Source organism: Melopsittacus undulatus, chromosome 16 (genome assembly GCF_012275295.1).
Source record: "Melopsittacus undulatus isolate bMelUnd1 chromosome 16, bMelUnd1.mat.Z, whole genome shotgun sequence".
NCBI lineage: Eukaryota > Metazoa > Chordata > Aves > Psittaciformes > Psittaculidae > Melopsittacus > Melopsittacus undulatus.
The window spans coordinates 3,371,331-3,392,454 of record NC_047542.1 but is presented as its reverse complement, the minus strand read 5'-3'; the positions used below and the strand labels follow the sequence as shown (position 1 = coordinate 3,392,454).

At 51.3% G+C, this 21,124-nt stretch overlaps 3 protein-coding genes across 3 annotated transcripts in view; 1 reads left to right on the top strand and 2 right to left on the bottom strand.

The window, feature by feature from the left end:
- CCND3 (cyclin D3) overlaps window positions 1-829 on the bottom strand; it is a 33,944-nt gene extending 33,115 nt beyond the window's left edge. The window contains exon 1 of the mRNA XM_034069774.1: window positions 166-829. The gene's annotated coding sequence lies outside the window, so the exon portion shown is untranslated. The remainder of the gene's footprint in view (window positions 1-165) is intronic.
- On the top strand, window positions 817-6,971 carry TAF8 (TATA-box binding protein associated factor 8). The gene is made up of 9 exons (XM_005142850.3): window positions 817-924; window positions 2,090-2,246; window positions 2,746-2,844; window positions 3,085-3,147; window positions 3,565-3,689; window positions 3,872-4,019; window positions 4,723-4,865; window positions 5,286-5,430; window positions 5,708-6,971. Exons 1-8 carry the CDS (start codon window positions 832-834, stop codon window positions 5,427-5,429), a joined length of 972 nt encoding a protein of 323 aa, XP_005142907.2. The 5' UTR covers window positions 817-831; the 3' UTR covers window position 5,430; window positions 5,708-6,971.
- A 787-nt stretch (window positions 6,972-7,758) lies between these two features.
- On the bottom strand, window positions 7,759-10,069 carry CIMAP3 (ciliary microtubule associated protein 3). Its single transcript, XM_034069840.1, has 6 exons — window positions 9,938-10,069; window positions 9,549-9,691; window positions 9,276-9,374; window positions 8,677-8,810; window positions 8,303-8,429; window positions 7,759-7,890 (listed from the first exon to the last, which is right to left on the bottom strand). The coding sequence occupies exons 1-6, from the start codon at window positions 9,960-9,962 to the stop codon at window positions 7,822-7,824; spliced, it is 597 nt and encodes a 198-aa protein (XP_033925731.1). The 5' UTR covers window positions 9,963-10,069; the 3' UTR covers window positions 7,759-7,821.
- Window positions 10,070-21,124: the final 11,055 nt, after the last annotated feature.

Sequence of the window (21,124 nt, the reverse complement as noted above, 5' to 3'; positions counted from 1 at the left end):
CCTCCCAGGGAAGCCCTCATGACCACCTCAGGGTACGTTAAGATCTTCAGCACAGCTCCACCGGACCAGCCCTCCTCCAACAGCATCACTTGTCTGTGTGCACATAAGGCATCAGAGTGACCTCTAGATCACGCTTTCAATCTCCGACACTCCGCTTCCTCCTACCTTTGATGATGAAGCAGGATCCTTCTGCAGGCATCTTTGCTTTGAAGAATCCAGCCTCCCCCTTCCTCTGCCTCCTCGCTTCCCATACCGGTGAGCAGGGTTTGCTGCTGTCGCTGTTAAAACACCCGTGGAAGCCGCCTTCTCACGCCAACCAAACCCAAGCAGCACCTTTCACTTCCAGCGTGGCAGCTGTTGTTTACACCGCAGTTTGTCCCCTCTCACAGGCAGCAATAGGTTCACACGAGGTTCTCGCTCTCCCACACACGTACCCAGAGCAGGAAGCGAGGGGTGGCAGCTGTAGCACGGTGGTTTCCTGCTCTCTCTTGCTGAAAACAACGGACACCACAGCTTTGATCTAAGAGATCTCAGCACCCGAGCTGGGACACTGAGACCGGCTTGGACCCCGTGCTGCTCCACAGGGGAAAGCCCACGGGTTCGGGGTCCCTGGGTGCTTCTCAAGCGTTAATAGGGACTGTTTTCCTCAGGGACACGGCTGTTGTTCGCACGGGCACCGCGGGGTGTCCTCCCTGGTGCCCCGCATGGGGTGAGGGTCCCCTCGGGAACACATCCCCACGAAGCGGGACCGGACCGGGGGTCCCGGCCATAGGGACGGGCCCAGCCCCGAGGCCAGGCCGCATCCCCCCGTCACGTACTACAGATCCCACAATGCCCCGCGCGAACACCACAGCGCAGTTCGCGCATGCGTACAACTCCTACGACTCCAAGATGGCCGACACAGCGACCGGCAGCTCCGGCACGGTAACGGCGGATCCCCACCGGGAAGCGGGGGGGCTGCGGAGGGAGGGACCCACGGCACCGGGCGGGGCGGCGGCGGAGCGGGGCCTGCACGGCAATGAGGAGGCTGCGGCCTGCCCGCGGGGCTAAGAGGCGGAGGCTGAGGGGAGGGCAGCGCTGATTGGCTGAATGACCGTAGGGAGGCGGGGCTCGGCGGCTGGATTTGATTGGCTGGGAAGGGGGTGCGAGGTCCCGTGGGCGCGGGGCGGCTGGTTTAAAGGGACCGCGTTCTGCGGCACCCTGTGTGTACGTCAATGTATGTGTGCGTGTGTATGTATGTATGTATGTATGTATGTATGTATGTATGTGTGTGTGTACAGATATGTATGTATGCATGTATATATTTGTATGCATGCGCATGTGGACATCTGTATACATATGTATGTGTGAATGTATTTGTATAGGTATCTGTGAGTGTATGTATACACGTGGTTTTATGTATACGTATGATTGTATGCAGATGCATGCATGTACCTATATGTATGTATACACGTGTATATGTGTGCGTATATATACATGTGTCCATATAAATGTGTGTATATTTGCATGCATATGTATTTGTGTAGAGATGTATATGTGCATGTGTATGCATATGTAAGTGCAAATATATTTGTATAGATATGTATATGTGTGAGTGTATGTATATGTGTGTTTATGTATGGGTTTGTATACATACATATGTATACAAATATATATATGTATACATACATATAGTGTATGTATATGTATGTTTACGCATGATTGCATATCTGTGAGTACCTATATGTGCATGCATGGACATGTGTGTATATGTGTATATGTATGTATATGTATATATATGCGTGTATGCATATGTACTTGCCTACATATGTATATGTACATGTACTTGTGTATATCTACATGTGTATGCATATATATGTATATATGTGTGTGTATGCACATGTACTTGTGTATATGTACATGTGTATACATATATATGTATATATGTGTGTGTGTATGCACATGTACATATGTATACATATATATGTACATATATGTGTGAATGCACTTGTGTATATGTACATGTGTTCGCGTACGTACACACACGTGCGCGGCGCGGCGGCGGGGCCGCTCCATGCACACTGTCCCAGCGGTGCTGTCGGTGCCGCAGAGGGCGGCCGGGAAGCAGACGAGCACCCCGGCCGATAACTACTACCTGGCTCGGAGGAGGACGCTGCAGGTGGTGGTCAGCTCCCTGCTCACCGAGGCCGGCTTTGAGAGCGCCGAGAAGGCAGCGGTGGAGACACTGACGGAGATGCTGCAGAGCTGTGAGTGCTCCTGCTTCCTCCTGTGCCCTGTTGGCTCCTCACACTTGCATCGTTTGGGTCATTTTAGGTGGAATAGATCACCCGTGTGCTGGGCTGTGTCCTCAGAGCCTGAGCTGCAGGTTCAGCCTGGAGGAGAGAAAGCTCCGTGGACACCTTAGAGCAGCTCCAGTGCCTAAAGGGGCTGCAGGAAAGCTGGAGAGGGGCTTGGGACAAGGGATGTAGGGACAGGCCAAAGGGAATGGCTTGAACCTGCCCAAGAGAGGGGAGACTGAGCTGAGCTCTTAGGCAGAAGCTGTTCCCTGGGAGGGTGCTGAGGCGCTGGCACAGGGTGCCCAGAGGTGTTCGTGCTTTGATTTTGTCTATGCTTTGATTTTAAGTCCTGTAAGACACTGGATTCTAGGAGCTAAATTGTTCAGGATTCACTTCTCTGAAGCTATAAGCATGTGCTCAGCACCTTGACTCAAGGCTCTGGTGGGGTTTGTTGGCTTTTCCCCCCCAGATATCTCTGAAATGGGAAGGAGCGCCAAGTCCTACTGTGAGCACACAGCCCGGACACAGCCCACGCTCTCTGATATCGTGGTTACCCTGGTGGAAATGGGTGAGTGGTTGATGGGACCCCCTGATTCCAGTAGCTGCATTGATAGGAAGCTCTGTTCCCCCCATTCTGGTGTTTGTGGGCTCCATATAACTGGATGCAGTATGAATATATGCAGAGTGCATCATCTTCTTTGTCATGTAATTTTGAACCCTTGTAAATAAATGTGATGAAGCTCAAGAAGGGTGATTTGGGGCAGGATAAACTCCTGGTATGATTCCTGTTTTCTCTCTTGTGTTCTAGGCTTCAATGTGGAAACGCTTCCCGCATATGCCAAGCGCTCCCAGAGGATGGTCATCACTGCCCGTATGTGGGAAATCCCTTCTTTTCTTATGCAGGAAACTGGAAGTAATTTGGCATTTCCCTCTGTTGGTGTCCAGAGAGCTCCAGCTTTTCTGGTGGGAGATGCAGGCCAGTGCTCCTGGAAGTGCTGGTTGGACTAAGGGCTCCTATAGGTGGAGGGAGGCAGCCTCTGCTGAGTCAGTGCCTTTGCTTTAGTGTTCTCAGTGCACATGAGAGTCCTCAAGGTGGTTTTGTTCTCCTTGTGTAGGGGAGAGGGGTCAAGTAACCCATGTTCCCTTCTGGAATGAAAAGCACAGTGGAAAATTACTGCTTGTGGGATGTGCTATAGGGGAGGTCATAGCTTGGTGTGGGCTGGCACTTTATGCCTCACTCTTGGCAGAGGGAAGCCGCTGATCTGTGTGTGTGTGTGTTTTCCTGCAGCTCCTGTGACAAACCAGCCTGTGACTCCCAAAGCCCTGACAGCCGGGCAGAACAAGCCACATCCATCCTATATTCCCAGCCATTTCCCGGAGTTTCCGGATCCTCACACTTACATCAAGACCCCAGTGAGTGAAAACAAAGATTTTGGTGCCGTTTGGGCCTGTTTGAAGTCAGTGACAGCACTTGCTGTAGGCTTCTGGCCGAATGACATCTGTAGGTCACTGGAAACCCATGTGCACTGTCAGTCAATGCTGGTGGTGAACTGTGGCTGCCTAATGATGCTCTTCACCTTCCCCTCCCTCCACAGACATACCGGGAGCCTGTGTCTGATTATCAGGTCCTGCGGGAGAAGGCAGCATCACAGCGGCGCGATGTGGAGCGAGCCCTGACCCGCTTCATGGCTAAGACAGGAGAAACACAGAGTCTCTTCAAGGATGATGTCAGTACCTTCCCCTGTGAGTACCTGTAAATGACAGCACAACTCCCTTAAAGGTCTTGCTACTGCAGGAGGTGAGTGCTGAGGGTTCGTGTGTTTGCCCTTCCAAGGCACTGTGAGGCTGGGACATGAGGAATCCTCTATTTAAAATGGGGATGAACAAGAGAATCAAAGGCAAGTGGTAGGCTTCCATCCTCACCAAAGGCTCGCTTTCTTCTTGTGGTTGATAGGTGCTAATTCCAAAGCTCATCCCAATCCTGTTTCTGCCCCTCTGTATCTTCTGGACAAGTGATTTCTTCTCTCTCGCATTCTTGTGGTAGACAGTGCAGGTTTTCCTGGCTTTTTGTCCATAAAGCAGTGATGAGAATTCCCACTTTTCCAGGCATACTGACAGCACTGATGCCAAATTTATCTTAAGGGGAACTAAGCAATGCTTATGATATGGAGGTCAGGAAGGACTTTTTAGGTTGCTATAATGCAGTGTCCTTGGCTGGAATCATAAAGGGCCTCAGAAAAGAGAAAATTGGAGACTGCCATCTCTTAGGGACAGGGATATTTCATTCCTGACCCTTGGGAGCAGTGGGAAAAGAGCCTGTCTGTGTTTAAAACCAGAACCAGTGACAGTGTTTGATCTAAGTAACTGGTTGGCTTTGTGCCTCGTGATGCCTGTGTTGGGGAATCTTCTCCCACCTTGCTGACTGTGTCTTTTTCCCTCACCCCAGTGATTGCAGCCAGGCCTTTCACTGTCCCCTACCTGACAGCTCTTCTCCCCTCTGAGCTGGAGATGCAGCAAATGGAAGAGACGGATTCATCTGAGCAAGACGAGCAGACAGACACCGAGAACCTGCCCCTGCACATGAGCACGGTACGCTCAGCCAAAGAGGTCAAGGTTTCTGGGGCCTGCCTTTCTTCAGCTTATGAAACCTGGTTCTTCGCCTGTCTTCCTTGCAGCTGGGCAGAGTGGGTGGAAATAGGCAGCGTGGGTTGTGTTTTACCAGGTGTAAATGGCTAAACACTGTCATGGTTCTTTAACTTCCTGCAGGGTGCAATGCAAAATGAGCTTGGATCATGACCTTTTAGTACAACCTTGGTTTCAGTGTGATTGTCCCACACTGGTCCTCAAGAGGGTGGTACAAATCTGGAGTCCTCACCTTTAATGCAGCTCTGTGTGCTGCTGTTTGTCTTGGCTGTTGCTGTTGCTGATCTGGTTTGCCCATAGGTTATATGGTTTGAACGTCTAAGTCTTGTTTAACCTCACTTTGGTTGTTTACACATATGTTGGCAGGATGATTCAGGACCTGAGAAGGAAAACACTTCGGTGTTACAGCAGAACACCTCCCTGTCAGGCAGTCGGAATGGGGAGGAAAACATGATCGACAATCCCTACCTCCGGCCAGTGAAGAAGCCCAAGATCCGCAGAAAGAAGTGAGGTGTGTGGCCAGTTGGCTGCTCAGAGGAAGAGAAACCTGGAGGGGATTTCACCTGCACAGCAGTGGGGGAGAGGCAGAGAGCAAGACAGGAGAGGCAGAAGCAGAATGAGCTCTCTCTGCCTAGTGAACTGCACTCTCACCCTGGTCCACAATGCTCCCTGTTCTCCCTCTGCTCTCCTGCTGACTTGGAACAGTCAATTGCCATAAAGGCATTGAAGGCCACTGGGATCCAGATGGGAATTGTCTGGTTTACTTTGGTTTGTTCTCACTGTGGTAGGATTTACTCTCGGAAGAGATGGGGGACATGGAAGTTTCTTGCTGCTCAGTGCTTCCCGATGGGCTTTGCAGGATACAAAGGCATCATTCATTTGTGGCTGGCTGGCAGGCTGGAAAAGAAACTTCTGCAACCAACCCTGCCTCGCCCTATAATCTAAGGAGCATGTATTAAGAGAGGCAGAAAAATCCCAGAGAGGGTTTCTTTCTTTGGATTCTTGGCAGGTAAAAGCAAACAGACTTTTCCTTTCTAAACTAAAGGTGACTGGCGCATCGGTAGGAGAGTGTACAGAGTGAAGATGGCATTTCATTCCCACTCTTCTGTCTGCAGCTGCACTTCAAAGTGCTGAAGTGTGGTGTTTACCCTATTCTGCTTTGAGGTTATTTTCCAGCAGTGTGAATGTCAGGATTCAACAGCTGCTTCAGGCTATTTTTCAGTTCTATTGTTAGTTTCAACACAGCACAACTCCTTGGAGAGTTCCTGCCTCCACCAGTTGGTTTGAAAGATGCTGTGCTAAAACACTTGGAATATGGAATAAAGCTGTATGGATAAAGCAGTCCACAAGGCCATTCTATTGATTGCACTTTATTTTGTCCAAAACACGAGCTTTTATCAACAGAAGTTGCTCTTTTTTCCCCCCTCTTTATTTCCCTGGAGAAGAAGACTTTATTTCAGCAGTGAAAACAACTGGTGATGGGAGTATTGTAATTGTTAGCTCCTTCTAGAGGGCTTTGCTTTCATTTTCCTCAAGCTTTGCTTAGGCAAAATATAAGTTAAATTCCTTTGACAAGAGACTCCTGTAGTTTGGTCCAGTCCCCAGAGCATCTCTTCTGGATGAGAGCATGGTGCAGGGAGAGGCAGCAGAGGCTTCCAGGCAGCTCAAGGAGTAGCTGAGTGCAAGGAGCCTCTTGCAGTCCCCAGGAAGATCAGGGTTCTGTGTGTCCATGTTAAGGCATCCTCCCAAGCCTCCCTCTTCCCCATCACCCATGGAGGGGGGAGATAAAAAGGAGCTATTGTTTCAGTGAGGAGCATTCTGGACTCGGATCTCTAGCAAAAGAAGCCCTGCGTGTGCCACTGTCACTTCTGCGGTGCCTTGGTTGTACAGAGATGTTGTGTATGTTTGTATATATAGAAATGTTTATCTTTTTTTACTTGGATTAAGCATTTTTGGTAATGAGAAAACCCCTCTGGGGAGGGGAAAAGTGTACAATGAAACCTGTGATTTCTATGTTCATAATAAAAGAAACTTTATCTCCTACAAGCAAAACTGGCTGAGTCCTTGAAGGTTTAGGAGTGGAAAAGCATCTGAATGGCATAAACCCCAGGTCTCAGACAGTGCAGTCTCCAGTGAATCGTACCCCTTCCTGCAAGAGATGGCAGCTGCACATCAGCAAGTAAATCCCTTTGTGACAGCTGCTGCTACAAAGCAATCCCTTGTGGTTGTGAAGGGGCCAACGTGCCTAGGAAGGACAAGCAGCTGTTGCAGGGCAGATGTGAGAGTACTTCAACACCAGAAGTGGGCAATTGGGAGAATACATTTTGGTTTTATAGCTGAAACTGGGCTGCAGGTAAAATTTGCTACAGAAACACAGAAATAGACCCAACATACCCAAAAGCCTGCATCGTGACTGGGAGGGATAATGAGAACGAATGCTGCCTGCCCTGAGCTTTCCCCTGAGGTTGAATCAAGCCTGTGATCACACAGAGTGGAGGTTTGTAAGCGTTTATAGCAATCCCTGGGGTCTGAGTTGTACATTACAGAAACAACTGATGATGAACGCCAGGACCTTTCTGTTTCAGGCTAAATTCAGCTTAATTAGCAGCATGTTGCTTGAGAACATCATGGAAAGAGGAAGGAAGCTGGTAATGCAGAAGCACATCATACAGGGTCTGACCTGTTACCCTCAGATGAGTGCTACTTAATAGAGCTGTGCACATAGCCTGAATGTACAGCACCAGGTAAGCACAAAGAGTGACAGGAAACCTCTCTTTCTGCAATGCTTTTATTTGGAGAGGCTGCTGAGTGCAGGTGAGCATCTTCAGGAGCAGATGGGAAGCAAAGGTGAGGGCTGAGGTGCCCGTTGGGAAGGGGGGGACATGGCAGCAGCTCTGGCTCCTCAGCTGAAGTATAAACTCAGATAGGCCACTCGGTTCCGATGTCTCAGGAATTCTTTGTCTATGGTTATCTGAAAGACAACTCTTAGCTACTGGCGATGCCAAGTGCTTCAGAACAGCACAGGAAGGTGTGAGATGGTGTCGAGAGCCTTAAACCCGTCTTCCGAATGGGAAAGGTTTTGTTTTCAGCAGAGCTACATGGACAAATCTGTGCTCTGATTTCCTCTCTTTGTGGATGGAAACTTCCAGAGCAAATGTCTTAACAGAAGGGCTTTATTTTGGAGGATGGTAATTGTTTCTGCACACCAGCATTTTCAGACAGAAAATCACTTTATATCTTGTGCCCCAGGCTAATAGAGCCATGTCCCCAGCAGCCCAGTGAGGAAATGATGCCAAAACACAGTGCAAACACAATGTAGCCATACAATTTTCTCTGTCAGAAGCATTAAACAAGGAATAACATCCCTTTATCCCTGTCCTTACCTTTTGTACCTCCGTTTTTAGCATCCTCTTAGGTGGCATCGGCACTAAAGACCAGTCTGGGGAGCCAAACTTCATTGGCCAAGTGATTCTTTGGTGTAATTGCTTGTCTGCTTTGTAAGTTCCAGGCCTAAAGAAAACAGGCAGAAAGTAGCTGGAGCTGGAGTGTGATGGTTGCAATAGCAGAAGTTACCCATCCTGCCTTGATCTGTGGGAGAAATGTGTGCTGTGGTATTCCAGTCATACAGAAGACTAAAGCAGGGAAGCTTCTTGAAGTTAAAAAGAGCATTTCTGGACCTCAGGAACCCATCTCCTGTTTGTGTCTTGGTATTTCTCTCTGCGTACAATGGAAACCGTAAGCAAATGAGTTACTTTACCCAGGGAATAATTCTCTATCTGAAGGCTTATGCGGGAATCGTGGTGTCTTAGTGGAAAACGGAGCATAGGCAGGCTGGAATTCCCTCTCTTTCTTCTGGAATGGCTGGTACGATGCTGGGCTGGGAGTCACAGTCTGCAAGAGAGAAGATTTCTATAGGGAAGAACATTCCTGTATGCTGTGAGCAGCAGCCTGGGCATCACAGATGTGCTGTTCAGTGCATAAACCCCTAAAAGAGATCAATTCTATGCTCCCTATCCTTACCCTGTGTGTCCTACGACGTCTCTCCTAATAAATGGTTGTTCTAGAGAAGCTGGACCAGAAGACAATTGTTTGTTCAGTCAGAAGAGCAGATTTTGCCTCAATACATGTGTGTGTACATGATACAAAGAAATGTGTTCATACAAATGCATGTGTGGATGTTGCCAGAGCTCGTGTGTTCAATGATCAGTCCCTAGGCTCAACACCTACCATCACACTATGTATAAGGAGATGTGTGCCCACTGTATATATTAAACCGGAGGCAGTCCCAGCAAATGGGATCAAAACTGATGTGTGTGTTGGGAACAGCTCTGCCACTTCACCCCGTGCCTGTCTTACCTGTGGCTGTATCTGGGAACGCTGGGCTGTCCTTGCTCCTATCACGTAGCCTCTGGTGCTCAGAGGTTTGTTTTCCAAGGAGTACGTGAAGCTGCTTCTCTGCAATTCAAAAGCACAAGTGTCTTGCTGACCCCATTTGCATTTGGGGAAGGGCAGGAGGACACGAGCAGCAGATGTTATTCCTATTGATTCCTCTCCTTGCCATGGTCTTAGTGCTCCTGTCCTAGGTGTCTTCCACGAAGGAAAAGCTCCAAGCAGGAAAGCCAAACTTACCTCTTGGCTCAGGTAGCAGCCTGGCCCAAGCGAAGGCTGTCCCCTGATGGACTTCAGCTGGATTCCCAGCCTGTCTGGAGCATTATACAGAGGAAACATTTTCCTCTCTTGGCATGTTCCAAATGAGATCGGCTTCTGCACCTCTGTGAGTCCAGGAGATAAAACCATGTGCTGCTTGTTTTCCCTTCTTAGGTCCCTGGGGCTGAGCATCCCTTTATCTCCCACATAGGAGTTTCCCCTGCCCTATCTGTGCACCCTTTGGATGCCTGTTCCCTCCTGCCCCAAAGGCTTCCTTTGATCCCAGCCTGAGCAGAGTAGCTTAGCAGCCTGGTTGTAGGAAAGCCCAATGCCACCAGAGCAAAAGGAGCCGCGGTACCTGCAGGGCTCACCTCTCCGTTCCCCTCCTGCTGCCATGCTGCTCACGGTGTGTGTGTACTCTCCAGTTGCTATAGGCACGGAGCAGGGAGTGCTGCAGGGAATGCCGGTGATGGCAGCGCCTGAAGGGTGCAGGGAACAGGGGATTAAAGGTGTCCCTGTGGATTGTGCTGTGATGACTCCACTGAGGAGCTGTTTTCACGCTGTAAAGTCACAGGGGAGAGGTCTCGGGGAAGCCACCAGGACCCTCCTCTGTGCTCTCCTTTGTGACACAGCCCCATCTGCCCCCTTGTCTGCTCTCTTTATCCCTCTGCTTTGCTCTCATGGGAGAGCACCCTGGGAAATGCCAGCCTGGAATTAAGACCAGCTTGTGGATTCAGGCCTTTCCCTGAATACAAGTGTGAGCACCATGAGAGAAATCAGGGAGGACACAGGAACTGGGCTCAGGTGCTGCAGGTCCAGGAGTCCCTGTGACCTGAGCTGCCTTTTATCCTACAGGATATATACCCTATAGGATCCTATATCGTATATTCTATAGGATCATTTCCTCCTGTAGCAGCTTGTTTTATTTTGCTGTTTGCACGATGCAATGTTCATAGGGTGGAATTCTGGGTCTGGAGTGGGTGATACATGGGGGATGATGAACGAGCTTTCTCATGGCACTCTCCCAGCCCCTGTGAGATGTGTTTGTATCTGGCACTCAGCAAACTCTCTAAAACCTGCTGTTTTCCCCCAAAACCTCAACCACCCTGGACCTGCCAACCTTGTGTGCACAAGGTTGTGTCCCTTTGTGTCCCCTCCTTGCTGTGGAGAGGACAAACGTGCAGGTCAGTGAGCTATCCATCACAAACGCATCCCAGGTTTAGGTTTTGGATGGGAGAAGCTCTGGGATGTTGCCAATGGAAACATGGGGAGAGCTGTACGTGGTTTGGATCAGATGTTCCTCACTGCAGGCAGGCACCTCGCTCCCACCATGGAGGAGCTGCCAGGATGGTCTTCCTTAGTGTGGTGTTCCTGGAAACTCCTTGGGAATTTCCTATGGGATTATACTCCAGGTATGCCTGCATGTACCTATATACATATAGGCCATGATGGGAGTAGCATTGAGAAGCCATATTTGTTGGAGTAATCTAGGAGCAAGTATGGGCATCGCTATCACCTATGTTAGATGTTTTCCCCCTTAACGGTGGGCACATTTTCAACTCTGAAGCCTTTTTCTCTCGTTTCTTCCCCAAATGATTCATAAGAAGCTCTTCAGGATGATGGAATGTCTGAAGCTTGTTTGCTGAAAGCTTCTCTGGAGGAAATGTGTAATTCCGAAGGGAAAACAGAGGTAAGCTCCTTCTGCCGCCTTCCTATTCTTTGCCTTTTGGGAGAGTCATTCCATGAATCCAATGAGGTTTCCCTGCACAAGCAGCAGTTAAGTTCACCCTGAAAGCACTGCAGGAGGCAAATAAAAGCAACGTTAATGTCGTTTTAACTAAGGAGAGCATCTTCCTCCGGCTTTACAAGGCTCAGCGGCTCGGTACTCTCAGCAGTTACAGCATCCAACAGTAGGTGTCAATGTTGCTCGCTCTTCCCTGGAGCTGGAATTCTTCCCTCGCAGCTTGCGGATGGCATTTCAGGAAGCAATGGGCTTGCAGGCCACAAAGCTTCGCTGCTGCTCCTCTCTGTTCCATCTCAAAGACAGAGCTGAGGTTCACAGCCCATTTGTGGCACTTCCCAATGCAATGGATGCTTCGTTCTGGCTGCAGGGAAACAACCAGGATAAAGGTTTGCTCAGTTCATCCCTCCCGAGCGGTGTAACCTCCATAGGACATGTGTGGGTTAGAGTGAAAAAGGAGCTATTGAACAGTCATTTTGCTGATAAGCTCAGGAATCACATCCCCTATAAGAGCATCCCAGTGCCTTGGCAGAGTGATGCTGAATCTATGCTTTGGGGCTATCGCAGATGTTTAACTTATTTCCCTATATCTCTAACAAAGAATTCAGGCTACTTTCTCCTTCACCTTTCCTTACCAGCACAGTGAGTATTTAGTACATGGGGAAATGTGCTGAAATAGTCAGTTTATGGCTAGAAACATTAATTTCCCTGGCTCCATGGTACGTGTGTGCATGTAACGTGCCTATTCAAGTGGCTTTGGGTGAAGCACACCTAAATCCTGCGTGGCCTTGGCATCAGTCCCTTATTAATCTGCTGGGAAAAGGGGAATTGGAACCACCTCTGTTGTGTGTATGGTTCCCAAACCTTTCTCTATTGGGCACTGTGGAGCAAGCCCTGGTTTTCACACTGTCAGACCATGAGACAAAGCAGCCACAGCAGATGAGTCACTGCAGTGGTGAATGTCACATCCTGACTGCAGCTCAGCAGGTCCTAACCACTGCCTGGTTTGCCTCAGAGCTCAATGTACTCGATAAGCATTTTATCATGAAGATCAGAGCACTGTTATCTCCTCCTTCCTGGCAAACTGCCTCTGAATCCAGCCACCTCCTTCCTGGCTGTAGCAACAGCTTCAATCTCCTCCCCAATGCCTGAGCCTTCTGGGGTTCAGCTCCTGCTCCAAGGCCTGGAAAAGGGAATGTCTTGCTCATGCCAGCACATGTCAGTGGCCTATACCTTTATGGTATGAATGGCCTAAACTGTGCTGTGTCAAATACCCTTTGGGAGCAGCCAAAAGCAGGGAGAACAAAACCAACGACTCTCATGTGCATAAAAGCCTTCAGCAAGCAGTAATCCTTTGTCTTCACTCAGGGGTGGGTTTATGTCTTACAAGGTCTTAGCTTTTACCTTGCCTTGTTGGCAAAGGGTTCCCTGCTTGACTTGGCTTCAAATCTAAGGGAGGAACAGCAAGGAATCACTGATGCTAGTTTGAGATGTGCCACTTCCAGTGCCTGGTTTGGGAGGCAGCAGGGAATAACCTGCTCTTCCTCTGGTTCCTGTTTCAGACAGAGGGATGGTGGAGTCTCTGTCAGAAGTGGGGTGAAAGGTACCCGGAGTCTGCTCATCTTGGACCCAAAAGAATAACTGGGACCATCTTTGCCTCAGCTTTATTGCTCTGCACATCCTGAGGTTGGGAGTGTGACAGAGCATAAGAAATGATGCCCACGATGGCAGGGACCAAAGATGTGACGATCGGGCTCCACTTCCAGTCTGGTGTGTGTGCACTTGCTGAACACACTGCCCCTGTACTCTGATGCCTGTAAATGGGGTAATGAAAACGGTTCTCTCCTGCCTCCAAGTCACGTATCCCTGTGCAGCCCCCAGAGCTGGGGTGACAGGACTTGGGAATGAGGAGGTCGCTGGTCCCAGTCCCTGTCTGTTCTAACACATCCCTCGGTCCTGACGCTGCTGCCAGCAGGAGCATCCCATGGGAAGCCAGCCGGAGCCAGTGCTGCTACCTGCAGCCTAACGTGGTCTATCCAGGAGCACAGGCTCTGCAGGAAATGGCTGGTGTTTGGTGTTTGGATCCATGGCAAGAAATGAGGAGCTTCAGAGCTCCTCAGGTTCCCTTCTCCAGCAGCAGGCCTCGGGCAGGCACTCTGCCATACAGGGCAGCCAGGAGAGACTTGGATCCCTTTGATTCCTGTGCCACTGGGTCAGTTGTTTAAAGGTCTCTAGTTTTCAGCCTGCTCTCCCCAGTATTAACCATTAACACCCTGGGACAAAGCCTGGATCTGTTCTGCTTCACCCCATCCTCCCCTTGGCATTTGCTCTCCCTTCTCCCCACAGCTCAGCGAGTGCAACCGGAGCGGTGCCGATGCTCAGATCCCAGCCAGCCCCTGCCTCCCATGGGGAATTCTTGCCTTCTGCGTGTACATTCCCAGAAATACCATCTCTGACTCACCCTGGTTACGAAACGCAGCAGCCACTTCCCCCGCTACATGTCCTGAGCCTCATCACTGATTCACCTCTCGTCCCAGGTATGTTCTCCAAGGGCTCGGCAAGCTTTTATGAGGGATTTGATGCAGCATCTGCAAGCGCCCATTGCATATTCTTCCCTCTGAGCACATCTTTCATCTCCCTTATTCCCTTGGCACTGAGCTGCTATAATTAGGCTCTGTAAACAAATCTCAGGCTTCTCTGATGTTGTGAAAGGCTCAGACTTGATTCTGACCACCCCGTTCCTCAAATAACCCTGACTGGGCACTGCAGGCATCCTGCTGACGTCCCCTGCTGCTCGGGATGGAGGCAGCAAGCTCAGCCCTGCCGCTGGGGAGTGTGCTCTGTGCCCCACAGCTCCTTCCACCTACTTGGATCCAAGTGTTGGTCCCAGGAATCCTTTCCCTGTCTGTGAGCAAGTGAGGACAGGCCCTGGAAAGGGGCTTGTGTGCATAGGGGACAGGTTCACTGCCTGCCTGCCCCACTGCAGGTGTGTGCAGGTGGGCAAGGTGTGCTGCAAATGGGTTAGAGGGATGAGCATGCACCCAGGTGTGCCTTTAGCTGAGGGGATACCACATGAAGAGCCCTTTGTTGGGGCTGCACTGGGGTTTTCTGCTTCGGTTTTTATGTTACATGGCGCTTTTACGTGGGTTTTATATAAAATCCATTAATTTAATAAATCCATTCAAAAATGGGTTTATGAAAGGATATAATCTCCTAAACTGTTCTAAGCTATTCCTTAGAGAAACATCAGCACCAAGCACTCCTTCTTGACCTTCCTGTAGTCAGGATTCCCACTGGCAGGTTCAATCAGGCTGCTCCATGCAACAGGACCTGTTTTCCCCATCTATCTCATCCCATCAATCCCCATTATCTGTGAAGAAAGCCCCGGCTGCCTCGGAGCTGAGCCTGTCTGAGAGCATTGGGTGCTAACACAGAGCCATAGACCTGCTCATCACCATTAACCTCAAGCAGGGCACAGGACCTTCCTTTCCAGCTTCTCCTTGTTCCCCTGAGCCCTCCGCAGGAGGCTCAGCCCCAGCCCAGCACCTCCGCTCATCTAATCCCTTCCTAAGCTCTCCTGCTGAGTCCGCATCTGCCCCAGCCCCATTCCCAAGCTCTCCATCCTGAGCCATCTGTGCAGGGAGGAGATAACCTCCCAAGAAACACGGAGCAGGAGGCGCTGGAGCAACTGTTGCTGAGCCAATGCGGGCGGGGAGGAGCTGCCTCCACGTTGTAATCCAATGGGAAGAGCATCCCAAAGGGGCCGCGCTCCTCTCGCTGACGTCCGCTCTGGCTCCATCAGGGTGATAAAGGCTGTTGGAAGAATTCAATAGCGCTACAGGTTCTAGCAACCAAATAGCCCTTAAATAAAACATCCAGCGCTGGAGCAGCGGCTTTAGAGCCGCTTCGACCTCAGCTGCTTAAAATAGCCCTGAGAGCAGCTCGGCCCCTGCTCAGCCTCCCGCAGCAGGGTGAGACGTGGCCTTAATCCAAGGCACAGACGTTATCTTTGTGCCCAACCTTCATCGCTTGCTGCCTTTGCCTGGAAACGGGCGGGTTTGTTCCGAGCTCTGGCCAGGATGGGGTTTACCGCATCCCAGGTTTCCATCCCTGGGGCAGCACAGGGAGCAAGAGCCTTCCCCAACACAGACCCGTTAGCACCAAGAGGGGCCAATCCGTGCCTTACATCCCTTTATGGTGCCATGGGATGGAAGGAGGTGACCCCCCTGCTCCCGCAGCAGCCGGGGCTGAGCTGTGGCTCCAGGGGTACAAGGGGGGGTCCTTCCCGGTAATTCCCTTCCGTAGCCACAAGGAGGAGCCACAACCCCCACGGATCCCCCTTCGGATCCCCCCATGGAGGGGCTGGGGTCTGCAATGGGATCGCCGTTGGATGGAGCCTTGCTGCCGGCTGATGATGCACATGTAGGGCACGGACAGAGAGGGTGTACATATGGAGGGTGCACACACATGGAGGGTGTACATATGGAAGGTATACATATGGAGGATGTACTCACATGGAGGCTTGTACATGCATGGAGGGTCTATATATGGAGAACATGCACACTGTGCCACTGCCCCTGGTGCACAGAATCAGGCCGGTTTGGGTTGAAGGCACCTCAGAGCTCATCCATTTCCATCCCCCTGCACTAGACCAGCTTGTTTCAAGGTTTGGAGAGCTGCTGTCAGCAGCTTATGGGAGAACCAGTGTGTGCTGGGGACGGGAGAGCATCTCACCAGGGTTATGTCGCTTGGTGTGCTCTCAAATGGTGCTTATTCAGTGCAGAGCCCTGGAGCTGCTGCCTCCAGCCCCATTCTGTGCAGGCCAGTGTCCCTCTGATCACACCAGCACAGAGCTCTGCCCTTCCTGCTGCAGCCAGGACTGGAAGCCCAGGGAGGCTGAGGACTTGGAAGAGGCAAAAGTGAAATGCATCAAAGCAACCGGCGCTCATTGACTTGCCCAGGGCGATGCTGCAGGGGAGGAACACCAGGGCCCAGCTCACCGAGCGTGGGATGGGGCTCTGGGAGGGAGGCAGTGTCTTGGGTTCATATCTTTCATCACAGGGACTTTCCTGGGGCTGATCTGGGGCAGAGAGAGCCTTGAAACGCTGCCAGGGAGGTTTGGGGGCAGAGGAGGAAGAGGAAGCGCCTGCATCAGAGTCTCTTGTAGCAGCAATGAGGCACAGTGAGGGGGGAGAAGGAAGTTCCCTTGGGTTTGCTGAGCCTTGATTGCACCCACAGGGAGATGAACAGAGCCGTGGATGGGACACAGCCACCTCCTGGCACAGACACAGCCTGGATGGGCTCACTCTTCCAAGCATCCAGCCCCCTGCATGTGCTTCACATTGGGAGCCCTTTATTGTGGCTCCAACCCCTATAAAGACTTCAGAGGACCCACAAGGACCCCACAAGCCCTGCGGCAGGCTGGGGATGCCGTGGTCCTGCCTTTGCTCCAAGGGAAGCAGCGTCCGTGCTGCAGCCTGGCTCCGTGCTGGGTGCCCATCACCCACGTCACCCCTGTAAGCAGCTCTGGCCGCATCCTGCTGCGGGGCTGATCCTGCTGACGTGTGCAGAATGCACCACGTCAGGGAAAGGGAAGCACGGACCTTTTATGGGTGCAGACTACAGCAGAGTCTATTGGCCCGAGCGGAGGGGAGGGCTCAGCTCTGCTGCTCCTTCAGCTCCAGGAGCCGGATTTCAGGCCTGGCAGAGCTCCTCTTGCTCTCAGCTCAGCACAAGAGCTTCCTTTCTGCTTTACAAGCATGGTTTCAGTGCTGGTAATGCTGGTCCAGAGCTCATTTCCCTTCTCTGACAGCAGCCCCCATTCCAGCTGCTCTCACGCAGCTGCATCGCTGTGTTTTTAGGAAGAGAAACAGGCATCTGGTACCCACAAACCTCAGTTTTGTGTCCCAAGGCAGCACATGAACGGGGGAGGTTTTAGGGGTTCATAAAGGCTCTGTTTGCTGAGCAAGAGAACTGGAGTGGCAAACAGAACCATTCCATAGCTCTGGCTCAGCCTGGGAGCTCTCGAGTGCCTGGGAAAGGGATGAACCAGGCCTGGATCAAAGCAGACTTGAAGTTCAGAGTGGCTGATATGTATATGCACACATATCTGGATGGTTTATAAGGGGTCTTTTAGGTAGGCTTGAATGAGATCCCTGCCTCACTGCTCCTTGGCTTCTGGGAATCTTGTGTCCTCTATGGACATTGTGTCTTTCCCAAGCTAGACACAAGATCCATAGCAAGGCACCTTTCCCAGCCGCAGCTCTGGCGCGGCTGCTCCATTGCTCCACAATGGGCTCACTGGGAGATAAGCTCTGTCCTGTGCCTGTATGGGATGGGTTAAAGGGATAAAACACTCACAAAACCAAGCTGAGAGGTTCCAGAGCTCTCAGGAGGGCGGCGTTGCCATCGGTGAGCATCACACCCAGCTCTTTAAGCTCTCACCTTATCAGTGGCCATGGGAACCTGCCTGGCAGGGTCATTGAGTGAGACACAAAGTGGCTCCATAGGCAATGCTTGTCTTTGGCTCCTGTTGGTCAGAAGCTTTGCTAGCCCATGTGTGAGGCCTTTTCTTTGCATAGTTAAAGCTGCATAAAGTGTCATTAGGCAGCTCTGTGTAATTAGGACAATTACGGACGGTAAGCACCCCACAGAGTAATTGTGGCCAAGTTTTAGCATCCCCAAGGGTGTTTCTAGGGCTGAAGGTGGCCCTTCAAATGAGGTACCTGCTTACATGCCTCTAAAGCACTCATCTGAGGTGTGTCTGGGGTGGCATCTTTGAAAGGGACACATTCTGCTCCTGCTGATGTGCATCTGGATGGAGAAGGGCTCTTTCTTCTCTTCCTTCTTATAGAATAGGAGGTTTGTGTCTTGTTTCTGTTCTGACCAGACTGAAACTGAGACTGGATGCGAGGGACCCACAGTGAGCTGGGGCCTGCCACTAGAAGGGTTCCATGGAGGAGCATGGGGTCTCCAGGCAGAAGCTCACTTGTCCTTGATGAGGAATTCCAGCCTGGTTCCCAGACACCTTCCCGATGGTGCTGACGTGACAAAGCTTCCTCCAAGTGTTTTGTTGATAGTGGTGGGAATGGGAGTGCTGCAAATACCGGGAGGTTCCTCCCTTAGTTCCTGTTTGGAGACTAAAGGAGCACTCTGCTTTCTTCTACCCTTTTACTGGCTCCCTGCAAGCCATCGTGTCCCTTCGCTGCCTGGACACTGACCCCTCTGCCCAAGCCGTATCCTGCTCTTGGCTCTCAGTCTGGTGTCATTCTATCCCCATCCGGAGAAACAGGAGCCAGGAGCTGGCTGATACCTGCACGTCAGCACCAACCCATACAGGAGGCAGAGCTGGAGCACTGCGACCTCAGGGTTCATAGGATCTGGTTTGGGTTGAAAGGGACCTTAAAGCTCCTCCAGCTCCAACTGGACACAACAGGGATGCCTTCCACTAGAGTAGGATGCTCCAAGCCCCTGTGTCCAACCTGGCCTTGAGCACTGCCAGGGATGGGGCAGCCACAGCTCCTCTGGGCACCCTGTGCCAGCGCCTCAGCACCCTCACAGGGAAGAACTCCTTTATCTCCAATCTAAATCTCCCCTGTTTAAGTTTAAACCCATTCCCCATTATCCTATCACTCCGGTCCCTGATGCAGAGTCCCTCTCCAGCATCCTTGTGGCCCCCTTCAGACACTGGAAGCTGCTCTGAGCTCTCTATGCAGCTTCTCTTCTCCAGGCTCAACAGCCCCAGTGTTCTCAGCCTGTCTTCAAACCAGTGCATTTAATGCTTTTGGTACCTTCTAAGATGCTTAAAACCACAGAGGCTCCTCTCCCCAGCCCAAAACACACATCAAGAGCCCAAACTCAAACTGGATTTTATTCTTTATCCCTTTCCTCTGCTCTCAGCTGCCTCCCGTGTTCCAACCCTCCCCATGGCTCTGCAGAATTCATGGTTTCAGTTTTCCTCTGAGCAATAACCTTTCCTTAAGGAAAAGCTTCACACAGGAGGAGATCTCAGGCTCTGGCAGCTCTGAGCCAGGCTCTCCAATGGTGGAACAGAACAGTTTGAGCACGTTGTGGCCTTGCTAGGAAGAGGGAAAAGAGCCATTTATGGCAGGCAAATGTCTACAATTGCCATGCAAGGGCCCCCTGGGCTCTGGAGCAGCCAGGCTGTAGGTGCCTGGGTTATTATGGGCTGCTTTGTATGGTAAAGAGAGCCTCCGGTTGCCTGCTCACTGCAGAAACTGCTTTGCTCCGGAGTGCTCTTGGGATGGAGGGAGGGGAAGGCAGGAACCTGGGACCCTTTGAAGCTGTTTCCTCTTCCAGCCTCCGCAGGTTCCAAGGGCATGGATAGGAGGCAAAGTTATCATGGAGAGAGCTGCAAGCACAGCAGGGAGCAGAGGTCCCAGAGCAGCCGGCACTGGTGGCTCCCATGGGAATGATGGGTTTCCTGCTCCAATGGGCCATGTCCATAGGGAGCATCCGACCCCTCTGCATGAGAAAACAGTGTTTTCAGTGGGGAAGGGCTCTTTCCAGCAGGGTTTGCCTCCCAGCTACGTTCCCAGCTCCTTCCACTCATTAGAAATGCACCTTTTCAGGTTCCCCAGTCTCCAGGGGGTTTTCCAATGGGAAGAGCTTCCATGTGCATCAGGAAACAGAGGCACATCGTGAGAAGTGAGTTGCTTTTGCCAGTACAGAGCAGGTGGGTGCCGGCAGCAGGATCTGGCTGTTGTGCTTTGCTGTGACTCAGTTTTACCTCCTGGGAATGGGGGGGAAGAAATCATAGGATCATGGAATCACAGAATGGTTTGGGTTAAAGGGACCTTGAAGCTCCTCCAGCTCCAACCCTTGCCATGGGCAGGGACCCCTTCCACTGGAGCTCCAAGCCCCATCCAACCCAGCCTTGGGATGGGGCATGTTGTTCCTTTTACACCCAGTATCTGTTCCTCCTGTGACCCAGCTCATCCCATTTCCCATCCTTCCCCATCCCTGCCACAGATCTTTCCTTTGCACAACTGTCACCTTGTGGGGAGCAGTGTCCATGCTTCGGACCTCCAGTCATTGCTATTGGCATCTCGCAGCCACCATGATTGGGCTTTGGTGCCAGCCTCATTGACCTCCCCATAGGACACAGGGACATAGCTGTCTGGGGTGGGGGTGGGACCATCCCTGCCATTACTGGTGGGTGGGGTACAACTGGGTCCCAATAGCGTTAATTATAGCATGAGCTGGTGATGAGCATGTGGAGGCCAAACACTGGTCAGCAGGGATGGACTGAAGCAGCCAGTGGCCCATGCTCCAACAAAGTGCTTGGGCCCAGGGATGCTTTGAGCATCCCATCCCTTCCCATCCCATCCCATCCCATCCCATCCCATCCCATCCCATCCCATCCCTGGCATACCTGCTGGAGTCTGTTTCCAGGATAGCAAAGTTCTGTTTCAATGAAGGAAGTTGAAAAGTGCCTCTTGTATGAAGCTCCTGGGTTTTCCTAAAGCCAGACCTGAGTCCTGAGCACAAATTGAGCAATAGATCAAGGCCTGACCTGAAACCAGCTCAGGAATCCAGCCCCCACCTTCCTCTGCTCAGATGGACCCAGATAAAACCACAACTCTCTTAATTTCCCCTGAACAAGGGTAGCAGAATGTCCTCAGAGATGCTGATAAAGCCTCCATGGTGCTGAACCACTGAAATATGAAGAGGGAGCTTTTGTGCTCTGGTGATTGAGAGATGTGGCTCTGCCCTGACATCCAAACCCACATGAACTCTTTGTGCAACTCAAAACCATGCCTGAACCCAGTGTTTTGAGTACGTGATCCCCACTTTA